The sequence below is a fragment of the Carcharodon carcharias genome, chromosome 7, assembly GCF_017639515.1.
Source record: "Carcharodon carcharias isolate sCarCar2 chromosome 7, sCarCar2.pri, whole genome shotgun sequence".
Classification (NCBI taxonomy): Eukaryota; Metazoa; Chordata; class Chondrichthyes; order Lamniformes; family Lamnidae; genus Carcharodon; species Carcharodon carcharias.
Window position 1 is genome coordinate 165,545,655 of NC_054473.1, and position 14,988 is coordinate 165,560,642.

General features: G+C 37.7%; 1 protein-coding gene across 3 annotated transcripts in view; it reads left to right on the forward strand.

Annotated features, from left to right (window-relative positions):
• The window catches only part of vps9d1 (VPS9 domain containing 1), a 98,633-nt gene extending 87,355 nt beyond the window's left edge, over positions 1–11,278 (forward strand). For all 3 annotated transcript variants that reach the window (XR_005943511.1, XM_041191292.1, XM_041191293.1), the window contains one exon: positions 9,799–11,278. Coding sequence is in view for 2 of the 3 variants with exons in the window: in XM_041191292.1 (XP_041047226.1) it covers positions 9,799–9,880 (82 nt within the window). In the remaining variant the exon portion in view is untranslated. The remainder of the gene's footprint in view (positions 1–9,798) is intronic.
• The last annotated feature ends 3,710 nt before the right edge of the window (positions 11,279–14,988 follow it).

Genomic DNA, 14,988 nt, shown 5'->3' on the forward strand with positions numbered 1-14,988 from the left:
AACCACCCCTGCTGAGTATCCAAGAATAGGGACTTCCCCAACACAATGGGTGTGAGTTATTTATTGATTATTGATTGCTTATTGTTCACAATTTTTGAGGGAAACAGATTCAAAGCCTTAGTTATGAGCTTTTAATCTTGACGTCTTTATTAAAAAAAAGCTTTTTGAATGCACTTTCTGTTCAATGCAACCCGTAAACATTACTTTCCAAATACTTTCTATGTAAAAATCGGCAAAGAAATTCCAAAATTTTGTATGCAAATATTTAACATATTGCAACTGTGTCTTAATGATCTCTATCTGACCGCCACATTGCCTGACTTTATAGTGAGACCACTTCACTGGCAGTTATCTGTGGAACTGATTTGTTGTGCATTACATTTATTTCTGAAGTTACATTATATATACCATTGGACAGTCTAAGTTTCTTGAACTTGATGAAATTTTGTAGATGACTGATAATATAAGTGAAAATTATTGCATTATTAATGCTACAGTAACTGCATACTTTTACTGTAGCCACAGACCTTACAACTGAAATATTGGATCAGTGTTTTTTTAAATGCAGTGTGCAGCAGTGAAGGTGATTGTTTGGCCTATGGTCATCTGATGCAGATAAATTGTGGAAAACCAACACACATTCATTAAATAGCGTTGATAAAAATTTGAATTCTGTCCAAAGAGATTATCTGAACGGAACTCTCATAGAAGTGCCTTCAAGCACAATGCCCTGTAGAGTAGGCTATCCTTTGCAGTTTTAGAATTATTAATTTTTTTATCTCAAATTATTGGAACCAATATTTTACAAAACGGTGGTGAATTTACATTTCCTCCCACTCCAATTAAATTGATTGATGCTTTAATACAATAGCAATTTGCATTCAGGTAGTGTATTTTCATGAAAATAACATCCCGACTTCAAGGAAAAAAGAAAAGTGTATGTTGTGCCAGGAAGGGAGAGTTTAGGTAAGATGAACAAACATTGATCAAAGATTTAAGCTTTAAGGAAATTTTTATAGGTGTTGAGGGAATTGGAGAGGTTATGGGAAGGAATTCCATAAAATGCAGAAAATATGTTTCATGGACCCAGGTAGCTGAAGGCTGTCTCTCCAATGGAGGGTGATGCACAAAAGGACAAAGGTGGAAGAATGGAGTAGTCAGGCACATGATATAAGTTGGGAGAGGATGCGACGGTGCAATGTGGCAAGGCAGTGGGGGAATCTAAAGATGAGGACAAAGATTTTAATCTGAATTTTGTCACGGACAGAATTTGTGTTCAATTTTATTGCCTGTGATCAGTATGTTTGTATGTAACAGGTGTGTGTTTTCTTACGCTCAGAATTATTGTCCTAATTTAAATAACCCCAGCAGCAAGCTCTTTGAGAGTTTTGAAAAAAAGATTATTTATTATTACACAATTGCCCTGGAGATTTAAAATATGATGTCTCACTCACTCGACTCACACATTATCACACACACAAAGAATAGGTACAGATTAAAGTAAAATGATACAATTACAACACATGATTGTCTCAGCCTCGTTCACGTCTGTAGTTTATTAGATGAGTTGATTCTTAAGTTGAAATGAAGGTCTTGTAAAACAAAGGATGCTCAGTAAGTTGAGAGGCTTCTTGTAGTCAGATTTCCAGGAGGTTGGTTCTCAGGTGAACTCAAAGTTGGAACTGGTTGGGGAAGACTTCTCCCACTTTCAAGGTTTTGCTGTTTATTACCTTGGCTGCTTAGATGACTCACACAGGTTCAATACCTTTTATGGAATTCTGTCAGAAGAACAGCTTCTTTATGTTATTTTAAAAGCAGACAACAAAATAGCTTCCTCACCATGTGACTTGTGTAAATTTAACATCCTTTTTCTAAAAAGGGATGGTGTGTTGATTATACGCCCTGTGTTGCGGATTTCACACATTGAGAGTTTGAAATAGCCAGTGTCTTTGTATCTGAATGACCCATTCAATTTGAAATTACTCTTTTGGATTAGTTTCAGGAAAAGGCATAGAATCATCATCAGTCTGGAAGATTCCTTTTGCTCCTTGAGGCAAGGGAATGTTTTGATTCACAAAAGAAGTCACGTAATCCTCGTGTGTCTGTCTTTTTGCAGCCATTTGTGGTCAGTTCTAAAATATAAAAATTAGCTTGAAGTTCAGAATCTACTGGGACATGACAGTATATTAGAGCATAGGGATTCAATGTAGGAAAGCAAGGATAGGAATGATGAGGGATTACTCCAGGAGCGGATGTATATGACAGACTTTTGCAGAAGTGGTAGATTGTGGAGAATGTTGGGAGGGAGGCAGTCTCCCAAGGACACTGTTGGAGTGAAAGTTGGGCTATTTTTATACTGCATAATTGGTGCTAGTGCAGTGCTGAGATGTCACCAGTACCAAGGTGTAGTGTAATCTACAAATGCTAACCTGTACTGAGTGAAGCTAAAATATCTTGAAGAAATGGTCCATGAAATACCAAACAAGTTACCTTGTGGTCATTTTTTTCTTCTGAGGAAGTAAATTAGAAACTTTTAGCCAGGTACTGTTCGTTCTTAAACAGCAATATGATAAACAAAATGTATTGAAATTTTCAATATTTGATTGCTTTAATTTCTGTTTCTTTCCCAATTAAATAGATTTTGGACACCAGAACTAATTTTAATATTGGTAAAACCTAAATCTTCAGGCTGCTTAACCACTGAGCTGCATAATAGTTCTCTCATACGCTGTTGTGTCTCATGGAGTTGGTCCTCCCACTCCCTTCTAAACTTGAACATGTGCCAAGGAAATATGAATAAAATGAGCAAAACAAAATTGCAATTTAAAAAATCAAATGACAGTGCTTGGCAGAAAGTAAATTATGCCCTTGGATCTTGAACTAATTATTTCATAAGCTCACGCAATGTTAAAGTTTCCAGTGATTACAAGCCACATTTGTCATGATGTTGGTTAGAAGATACCTAACTGGTTTGACTACTAGGACATCTGTAGTTCATTCATCTCTGAAAAACGAGAAATGATGATTCCTCTGAACACGCCACTTGTTCCAAAAGTGCATGTTTATTTTGTGTTTGTTTTAGTGTGGATTTATTTTTCTTTGCAACTTCCCCCTTTTTTCTAATTCTCTATTTTGCCCCCATTTGAGAGATGCTTAAATACATATTATACGTGCATACAGCCACCGTTTGAACATACTGGACAATTAAAGTGTGAAGTCATTCATAATTTCCCCTTCTTCTTTAACTATTCTATTCTGAATGTGCATGAATCAGTTTTTTTTAAAATGACAGCTGGCTGACCTCAATTTCTCGAACATTGTTATGCCTTTGTTGTGAGCACTCTGCTTAGCAGGGGCCTCATGCAATTATGCCCTACCAATGCGCAGAGCATTGAAAAGTCATTATATATACACAAAGAAGCACAGATGCAAGCAAGCATAAAGGTGCGAAGACTACTGCATGGACTTCGTCCCTCGGAAGAAAGTTCGGACACTGAGCCAGGAGTAATCCAATATAATTAATCCAAAATTAATATTTTTATGGGTCTTAATTTCTCTTTTAGTTTAAAGGTGCCCTGCAGAATATGATGTAAAGTGTTTTGAAAAGAAAAATTGAGCTTTGATTTTAAAAGGATTATTCACTACTTTGCTATGATGTATTAGGATATGCAGTTGGGCCAGTGATTTTTCAACCAATGAATGTTGTGCCTTGTTGGATGAAAGAGGGAGGGAGCGTGAAAAAAGACGCTGAGTATGGGGAAATTGTTCAAAAAATTGCCAGGCAAAGCTGTTGACTGCCTTTTTGTTTGGAATTTGAAATATGTACTAATGTGAGTTGAATTGCTTTCTGAAATGTTTTATTTCCTGTGGTAATCCTGTCTAATTTGTGACATCCTATTGAACACTTTTGGAAAATTTGATTCTATTTTTGTCAAAGTAACTCAAAAAATGGTTTTGTTCCCCTGTTTAATATTTTTATTTATTTTTTGTTTAGTTATCTTCCCCTTTGCATTCTGGTAATGTAAATGGAGCAAATGCAATCTGAGAAAAAACTTTTTCACACAGCAAGTGGTTAGGGTTTGGAATGCATTGCCTGGAAGTGTGGTGGAGGCAGGTTCAATTGAGGCATTCAATAGTGCATTGGGCGATTATCTAAATAGAAACAATGTGCAGGGTTACGGGGAAAAGGCAGGAGATTGGCACTAAGTTAAAATGCTCAGAGAGCTGGTGCAGACACGATGGGCCGAATGGCCTCCTTCCACGCCATAACAATTCTGTGATCATTGGTTTAAACAATGGTTGAGACAACTTTCTAACAATATTTTTAGCAATAATAACAGCAGCAGTTTGCATAGTTGTAGCATATTTAAAATAGAAAAGTTATTCTATGGCAAACACAGAGGCGTAAAGAAAAGCTGAAGCTGATGTTAGGGTATTGACCAAAACATTGGTCACAAAGTTGGGTTTTAAGGAAGGCAGAAAGCTGGAGTGTCAGGTTGACAGACAGGAAATAAAGAGTAGGAATAAACGGAATAAATAAAAATTTTCCAAGCGGCAGGTAGTGAGTAGTGGGGGGCCCTGCAGGGATTGGTGCTGGGACCGCAGCTATTCACAATATATATTAATTATTTTGATGAGGGAACTTCATGTAATATCTCCAAACTTGCAGATGAAACAAAGCTGGGTGGGAGGGTGAGCTGTGAGGAGGATGCAGAGATGCTTCAGTTTGATTTGGACAAGCTGAGTGAGTGGGCAAATGCATGGCAGATGCAGTATAATGTGGATAACTGTGAGGTTATCCACTTTGGTAGCAAAAACAGGAAGGCAGAATATTATCTGAATTGCTATATATTAAGAGAGGGGAATGTGCAACAAGCCCTGGGTGTCCTCGTGCACAAGTCGCTGAAGTTAAGCATGCAGGTGCAGCATGTGGTAAAGAAAGCAAATGGTATGTTGGCCTCCACAATGAGAGAATTCGAGTACATGGGCAGGGATGTCTTGCTGCAATTATACAGGGCCTTGATGAGATCACACCTGGAATATTGTGTGCAGTTTTGGTCTCCTTATCTGAGGAAGGATGTTCTTGCTATGGAGGGAGTGCAACAAAGGTTTACCAGACTGATTCCTGGGATGGCGGGACTGACATATGAGGAGAGATTGAGGTTAGGATTATATTGGCTGGAGTTCAGAAGAATGAGGGGGGAATCTCATAGAAACCTATAAAATTCTAACGAGACTAGACAGGGTAGATGCAGGAAGGATGTTCCCGATGGCAGGGGAGTCCAGAACCAGGGGTCACAGTCTGAGGATATGGGGTAGACCATTTACGACTGAGATGAGGAGAAATTTCTTCACCCAGAGAGTGGTGAGCCTGTGGAATTCGCTACCACAGAAAGTAGTTGAAGCCAAAACATTGTACGTTTTCAAGAAGGAGTTAGATATAGCTCTTGGGGTGAAAGGGATCAAAAGATATGGGGAGAAAGCGGAAGCAGGCTATTGAGTTGGATGATCAGCCATGATCATAATGAATGGCGGAGCATGCTCGAAGGGCCAAATGGCCTATTCCTGCTCCTATTTTCTATGTTTCTAAGACAGCTAAGTAGACAGGGGGTGAGGTGGTTGGGGGGATGCACAAAACACCAGAATCTTAAGGACAGAGTGTACAAGGAGAGTTAAGAGCTTGAGAATGTTACAGAGATTGCGGGAAGGTGAGGTCAGGAAGGAATTTAAACATCAAATGTGAAATTGAATGTGAGGAAGCAAAAAGCCAATGTAGCTCAAAAAGGCTAAGGAGAATTGGACTTAGTGCAAAATAGGGTATAGGCACACAGACTTAGATGAGCTGAACATTACAGTTGATGGAGGTTGGAAGACCAACCAGGAGAGCAATACATCAGTGGACTCGTTATGTAAAAATGACAAAGGCATGTTTATTGGGCTGAGGTGGCACGGAGGTAAGTGATGTTACAGAAGTGAATCTTTTTGGCATAGAGAATATGGAATTGGAAACTCAGTTCAGTTGAATAAGAGCCAAAGTTGCAAACATTCTTGGTCAGCATCGGACAGTGACCAGGGAGAAGTGATAAGCAATGTTCCCTTAAAGATGCATTGTAGCACAGCCACTTGAAGATTCTCACGCAGGATCAAGTAGGTCCCTTTAAGTTACCATGCATGTGCAACTGTGCACCAAACGGTGCAAAAAAAAGGTAGGTTAGAGATAAGATGATTAAGTTTGTCCCAGGGACCATTTTTTTTAGTTGGAGGAGATGGCAGCAAGGACAGCAATCAATGATGAGTTTATTGATGAAGGAGGAGGGGAATTCATGACTAGTCTTGGAAGTTAAGTGGACAGTCTTGAAGGTAAAGAATCATTTACAGTATCAGTGACCAGTAAGGAAAGTTTGGTGATCAGTAGTCTTGTGGAAATGGGGGGTGGGGGGTGTGTTAAAGGAGAGAATGTCATTGGTCAAATCAGTCCGTAGATGACATGGGGGAAGATGGAAGAAATTATAAACAGCTGGGAGTTCACAGCTAGGATGAGGTGGTTTGTAAAATTGTTTGGCTTGATGGACAAGGGGAAGCTAGGAAAGCAACAAAGGTTCCCGAACAATTAGTTCTCTCTTGGTGACGAAGAAATCCATCAGCTGTTCATACTTGTCAGTAGAAATGAAGTAGGAGGAGTCAGAGGAGAGGGCTTTAAGGAGACAGTATATTAGAATAAGAGGCCTTTGCCTTTTTGGATGATCCTATAGTAGTGAGTTGTTCGGGCAGAAGAGAGGGGGATCCATGAGAGCTTGATGTAGTCCAACCAGATCTGGCAAGAAATGGTTAAGCCTCAGTGTGCTAGATTCACTCCATCTTGTGCCTGAATGGATAGCACTGAAGGGTTTGCTGGGAACAAGCCATTTAGGAATTGTGATAAAGTGCAGTTGTAAGCGATTTTGAGTTTTCTTTTCCAAGAGTTCTTTCCCCGGAAGCAGAAATAGGTGGAACCAGAAGGTCGGAAGGTATATGGGCTGAGATGCACAAGCAAGTGATCAGAGAGAGCCTGCTCTGTGACAGGCAATGGCAAGGTTGAAGGATTATGAATATGGTTGAAAGAATTTATATGAAAAGGAAGCTTTGAGGAGAACAGGAGGTTGGTGAATTCAGAGGAGAGTTGTGGCGGAGATTGAAATCACTGAGGATGATGAGTTGCTCAGTGGAGAGAATGATGGAGGGTATACTGCAAGAAACTCAAAATGGGTCACAATAATGATTTTAAAGGAGAGGCCAGAGGGGTAGACCAGTCAGGAGCTTGGCAAGAGAGGTTTTGATGAAGTAGGGAAGAGATCAAGGTGTAACTTGGCGATAATGACGAACCCCCCCCCCCCCCCCCCCCCACCACCACCACCACCACCACAGTGATTTCAGGTACAATCAAGTGGGGAGGCTTCAGTAAGGCTAAAATATCACTGCCCGAAGGTAGGATGTCAGCACAGTCTGCTACAATTGAGTTAGGTAAGGAACAACAAGGGAAGACATAAGTGGAACATAAATACCAGCAGGGGCTGGTTGGGGCTGAATGGCCTGTTTTTGGTTTGTTTTGCCCTTAAAATATGGGTGTCACTGGCAAAGTGAGTGTTTATTGCCCATTAATTAATTTTCCTTGAGAAAATTGCTGTGAGCAGACTTCTTGAACTGCTGCAATCCATGTGCATGCGACCATGAAGGAACGGCAATATACTTCCACTCAGGATGGCGTGTACCTCAGTGGGGAACTTGCAGGTGATGGTGTTTCCATGTGTCTGCTGCCTTCCAGGTGATGAAGGACGCAGGTTTGGAACGTGCTGTTGAAGGAGTCTTGGCAAGTTGCTGTAATAAGATTGTAGGTGGCCAGTGCCTGTTCACTGTTGAATGGGCATTCTGGAGGGAAATATGGAGCTAAACGATGATTGTTGATCTCTCAGCAGAGTCCAAAGGAATAGTGTTAGTTGGGGTATCAGAGCATGAAGGAGATTGCAGGTTAGCCCACAGCAGGTAAACTGGACTTGAAGGTCAACAAAGAAGGGGAATGCTTTATATATTGAATGAAAATTAAGCTGATTGAAGATGTGCAGAAATATAAATATAATAAATATATTATTTATACATTAGAAAGTCCCTAGCCTGCAATGTATGGTAGCACTTCATTTTTCCCCATGGGTGGTAGAAGGTGCAGATGTAATATTTTCATTGTTTTAAATGATCAACTTTGAGGAGTATATGGCTGACATTTATGAGCAATTACGCACTTTAAAAAAAATCCTTTTCTCATTTTTTTGCCCAAGCAGTGAGAGCTGAGTGGAGTATACTGAAGTACTGCCTTAGCTTCATCCCAGAAGCCAGGTTACTCACAGTCTGCATCACAATACGAGGACCAAAGTCATGTCAATGAAAACATGTTTTAAATAGCTGTGCAAATCTATTTGAGCAAATCAATAATCAACAAAATAAACTTATGTTTTACAAAATGATTGCCTATTAATGATCATAAATGTTTGTGCACTTTATCAAGTCTGTGCTTATAAAAATATAATTGGCATAAGAAAATTGCTTCTATTGTCTATGCTTCTGAAGATAATTAATATTGAAAAACTCCATCCCTTACTTGCATTTGAGGCTAAACTGCAACGTACCATACTAAAGATAAACATTATTCTGCCGTATAATAGAACAATTAGTGCTGGCCTGACTATCTCTCCTGAACTTTTTCAGAAAAAAATCTACAGTTAACTACCAGGTTGTGTTCATCATCTACAAAACATTCTGTAAGGTTTGTCACTGGTTACTACTTTCTCATAAAGACTTTTTTACATCTCATTGTTACTTTCCAATGAAATGCTCTAATGCTCAGTTGTAACTTCCTAAAATTTAACAGTCACCACATAATGTAGGTCACAGTTTGCCCCGAGGAGCTGTCTGCCACCAAGTCCATATCCTACCGCGATTGGGTTCTTGCAACACAGCCAGTGTGTGTTAATCGCTGTCAGTTTTGGGAGGTAAAACATATCTTCAGCAGAACGATGAAGAGGGATCACTTCATAGCATTCCCTAGGTCCGACTGAGCTTCCTATTAAATTACAGCTGACGTAATACCTCATTGTACTATACATTTCTCAAAACAAATAGAATGTTGTTGCTTATATTAACAATTGAGTATCCAGACTTTTTGTCTTTGTAAATCGTTTGAGTGCATACTGTGGTTTCTCATGCACTACACACCGAGTTTAAATCAATAATCCCATTAATTTTGAATATATCTCAAACTGCAATTACCAATATATTCTGGTGTTCTGATTTAGCATCTGAGTTTTATTTTAAATATCTAAACTCATAAACTTCAAATCAGTAAGAAATATAAGTGCACATTGAATTTAGTTGCTTAAATTGCAAAGCTTATATTCTTGGGGCCTATGGATCAGTTATGTTCCACAGTCGTGATTTGGAAACTCCTGTATTTTAATAATTTGTTCTTCTTTGCTACTTTGGCTTGTTTAAAGATGTCTTAATTATCTATTTTAGTATCTTTATGTACTGCAGAAAATGAAATGTTCATTCACAGAGCCTGGTAAGGCGCTGGGAAAATGTACTCCATGGTTACACACCCGGGTGTATCTTTTTCTTTTTCATCCTGCTGCAACAATTGAATGGTGAAAACTTGAAAGGGTCTTGGTTTAAAACAAATCCTGCCTTCTCACTGGAAAATTCTACTGACTCATGCAACTTTTAAATATATGATCATCAAGAATACTAATGCCATTTTTTTTCTTTCTTTAGGTATTTAATTGGTGAAGAAGGCTACTGTCTGACATCAATGCAGAGCGCTCTCTCATACGTGGAATCTTTATCCAGAGGATGAATCCTATAGTTTACATTCATACATTTACTATGAATCTTCAAGAATAGCTTCTTGTTACACTTACTAATGGTTTATTTTTGTATTTAATTCATTGGATTCATGGCACTGTTCTTCACGGATATATAAAATAAGTTGAAGCATTACATTTTTTGGGACAATCATTTTGGTGTTGCACAGAATAATTTCACTATAAAATTAATCTCTGTATATGACATTGTTAGGGTAAAATATTGTGATTGCTTGAGGGTAGTAATGTAAAACTGCACTGAGGGAAGCAAGAAAATTTAATATCACATACTAATGCTGGAGAACACCACTACACACTGGTGAGCAGTAGAGCTAGAGAAGTGCACACTCCATCCTGCACCAGTGCAGGCATTGCATTTCCAGCGAAGTTGATTTTGTTCTTAGGTTCTACCTTCTCATGTATTGTAATATATTTAAACCAAGTGTTTTAAAGTTTTTTTTAATAATATATTCTAAGTCAGCAGATTTGTTTATTTTGTATTTTGTCATAGTTATTTAAAATGGAAAGAAGTAATTCTCTTAACAGGAATGGTTAATCAGACTTCTAGCACTCTATCTTCCAGTGCTGCTTTGCAAAACTTTGAGCGCACGCCTCAGAAAGTGGAAGACATGTACCAAGATCACAAAGATTTATACTGTTGTTCCTATGAAGAATGCATGCCTTATGTTCCTGATGACTTATAAATATTTTTTATGTTTTTCTTTTACACTTTGTTTTATATATTTATATAAACATTTCGAGGGGGGTGTATGGGGAAAGTTGAAGCAATTGTCAAATATCGTTCTGCTGCATGTGTCTCATGTCATGTCTAAAATTAGTCATGCTAGGAGTTTAAGTGCTCCTACCTAGAACCCAGAATCTGATCGATCAACTGAAGAGGCTATGCTGGGAATCCTCTGGAAGTTGTAAAGTGGTTGTCAGCTATTTTCTCTCACATGTTTGTGCTTTAGTGATGGTATGGATTTATTTTATTTAAATCACATGATGGAATAGCCACTCAACCACTGACCATTTTCCCAATAAGCTTTCAGGGGAAATCAAAATGAAATAAATTGGCATGTCTCTTAGCCAAAAGAGAAGGGTTTTGCATAGTAATCCTTAGTGGATCCATAAAGGCAAGGCTGCATGCTTTCCTGTTTACATACAGGAGAAACCACTTTTAGCAATGCTCTTTTCATTTCCCTCACACATCACCATTGAGTTACATGCAGATTCAGCAATATTTACCTATTCAACAAATACTGCTGATTGAATTGTGTGAAAAGGCTCCATGTAGTTGATTCTTGTACTTTTTAAAATGTTGAATATTATGTATGTTTTATATGACTAGTTGTTTCTAGTACAGTAAAGACCAGAGGTTAATCATCCCTGAATCAAGGTTTTTTTTGACTCACTAAATACATAGTTGTATTATTGAACATGAATATGCAAGTTGGTTTTAGTATCAAAATGAAATAATATATTATCCAATTGTGTCTGCTTTCTGGAAGAGAAGAATGCAGTTGAAAATGTTAGCTGTTAATTCAGGTTTTGCAAACTGGTTTCAAACTGGCTATCTCTTAGATTGTCTGTCACTCATAGGTGACACCTTGGTAGCAGGAATGGAGAGATTACATTGAATTGCATAGAATATACAGCACAGAAAAAGGCCATTCTGCCCAACTATGCTGTCTCAGTGTTTATATTCTACACAAGTCACCTCCCATTCATTCTACCTCATCTTATCCTTCCATTCATAGTTCTAAGGATCTTTGCCACGTTTCATCTAATTCTTTTCTAAAGAAAAGAAATCAATCTGCTCAATCCGTTCTGATAGCCATAACCTTTCAGTTCTGATACTATCCTGTAAATTTTTTCTGCACATTTTCCAGTGTGTTTACATCGTTTTTATAATATGAAGACCAGACCAGTGCAGCCTGACCAGGATGCCATACAGATTTAACGTAATTTCACTACTTGTAAACCCCTAGAAATAAATCCCAGTGCCTTTTTAGCATTTGTCACTGTTTTGCTGACCTGAGATGCTGCTTTTAATTATTTGTTTGCCTTGTATCCCTTTGCTCTTCTACTCAATTCAGTTTCTTATTTTCTAAGGTATAGGTGATGCTTTTGATTTTCCTACCTAAGTGCATCACCTCACATTTATCTATGTTAAAGTTCATTTGCCACTCAACTGACCTGACTGCAAGCCTTCTTGTATTATTTTACATTCTTCCTCAGTGTTAGCCATATCCCTCAGTTTGGAGGAGAAAAATTTAATATGATCTATTTGAAATTGAGTTGCTTCAACAGTAACCTATAACAAACTATCTTTTATTACGAAAGAAAACTTGTGCAAAATTTAGTGGATCTCGTGAAAGCAAATTGAAGAGGGAACACCATCTTTATTTTACTGCAACCTCTTTGAAGGTACCATATTTTAAGAATTCAATGGAATTAATACTTTCCATTTATTTTCATTCGTGTAAATTTGAAACTTGGAACTCAAGATTCTCAGTTGTCAATTAGGACTATTTGAGCACTGAGTTGTGGTTTGTTATGATCTTCTGTCGATTGTGGACTAATTGATAACTATATCATGCACATTTCAAATATTGTGAATGGTATTTTAATGATTCGTTGTTAAAGTTTCAGGGAAACAAAGCAATAGTATTTGAATACATAAAGAATTTACCATGAAAAATTTCTAGAAATCATGACCACTTAAAGGAATCTGTTGATGTTCTGCCAATAATTTGATAAATGACGATTGTCCTGATATAGCCCCAAGAATGAATTTTAAAAGAATTGAAATGATTAAATGACTTCATCAAACGTCAGCGACCTTTTTTGTGGTAATTTAAAAAACATTAAACTCCACTGACATTTGGAACTGAATGCTACTGTCTGTCTTCTGAATCCCACTAGATTTAATTGTTGTTATAAAAATTTATAATTATATAACTTACTGATCAGTATTGTTAAGTCCATCCATCTATTATGCTCTGTCCTAGGACTGGCCCTAAATCAAGACTCGGACATAAGATTTTTGAACTACTTATTAGGGAAGAGTTGTTGAGGTGGTTCCCCTTGTCTTCCTCACAGTTTTTATTTTCAAATTACTTTCTCCTACCTGGTCTGCAGCCAAAGCTTACCTATCCTTTACAATGGGATTTGGGCACTGACACCCATCGGACACAGGTATCCCTATTGCACATCTTCCAGTATTTAGATCTGATGCTCTAGTCTTTGCTCACGGGGACTGTCTGTGGGACCTGAGCCCAACTCTTTAGACCTTGCTATGAATACTATCACTGAGCCAGTGTTCACTGTGTTGAGATGTGAGTACCTTGCTGGGCATCAAGCCAGTATTTAAAGACCATACTCTAGTCTCAATTCAACGGGCTGTCCAGGCCTTGAACCCTTCATCCTTTTGTTCAGAGATGGGAATGCTTACATAAGACCAAAGTGTTGCTAAGTAATTAATGTCAATTTTAGTTTCATACGAACATATGAATTAGGAGCAAGAGTAGGCTATTAGGCCCCTCAAGCCAGCTCCGCCATTTGATAAGATCATGGCTGATCTGATTGTGGCCTCAACTCTCTTATCTAGCCCCTATGCCTTTGACTCCCTTTTCAATCCAGACGTCTTGCAACAAGATGACAGGAAAATCTTTTTTAGCAGATCCCAGAGAACTCCAGTGAAATGTTCTGTGGTATCCCTCAGAAGAGCAATCTAGCCCTGCTTCCACTCCAGCCCCACTTCAGGTAACGTTGTGCTCTGATTATCTTTGACTTTTGTATTCTGAAGAGTGTACACAGCTTTGTTTTCTGATCTAGCCTTGGTTATTTGAGTTGATTTATTTCATACTTTTGTTGACGTATTAATGTTTCATTTATGAATGTGCATTTTGAAACAGTTATCCTTTCTGAATGCTGGGTAGAAGTGAATGGGTGACATGATATTTTTGAACATATGAAACACTTTTTGGATGTATAAAATGAAGTTCCAATAATATTAAAACCTTGTCAACTAGGGTTATTGAAAGGGGCAGGAAGTGAGAAAAGACTGAAGTGCCTTGCAGAGATCTAAAATAAAATTGGGTCAAGTCCATGGCGGTTGACGTTAGGTGGAAATTATATCATGTTAGTCACTCAAGGTAGCTGTGGGTTTGCTATGTTAGAGATTTTTATAAAAGCAGTTAAATTTTAGATCCTTGTATAATATTTATATTTGAAAGTTCAAAGGAATAAGTGTATATAGATTACTAAGTTACTGTGAATTTTGAAGTGAAAGCCTAATAATCATTTTGATCTATGTCTGATCTGACTTAACCACAAAAATAAAGCCAGAAGAGATGCTATCAATATTTTTCACAATTCAGCTTTTAAAACTGCCGACGTTTCTGTGTGACGGGCTAATAATTGAAATCTGCTCGAAGATCACTTTTAAAGTTTCCAGTTCATAAAAGGGAAGGTCTGTATCTTTTTTGATGTCTGACAAATACTTGAAACATATTTTCAGATGGGTCTTTAAATCAATAATGATATTGTACAAAGATTTGAGGAAGTAAAGTGGTAGGATCAATGGAACTGCATACATTTGCTCGAAGTGTTGTGTCTTTTATTTTTAGCCTGTGGTTGTTAAAAAGTTTCTCTTTTCCCCTGTGGTCCATGGACCTTGCAATGTTGAGAAGAATTTGTGTGTGTTCACAGGGGAGTTGTGCTGGTTAGACTAATTTACTTTATAGTGCTAGAATTCTCCATAACACTGCTATAATTTCTGTAACTTTGGAATGTAACCTCAATGGTTTTTCAATGACATTTAAACTTATTTACTAAATTATGCTCACAAACAAAATAAGTTCTGTAAAAATTAAAGAAACATGAATGTTCTGCCTGAATTAGATATTTATTCACTTGTTTAAATGTAACCTTATGAATGTATTAATGGACACAGTGAATCTATAGATTATTGTGATTTCATATTTTTTGAAAAGTGAAAATAAAAATATGGTGAGGGGAAGATCCTGACTTTGAACTTTTTTGATCACTGATAAGTCACTTTAAACGATAGGCTCTGTATTTTTTTCTCTTTGAG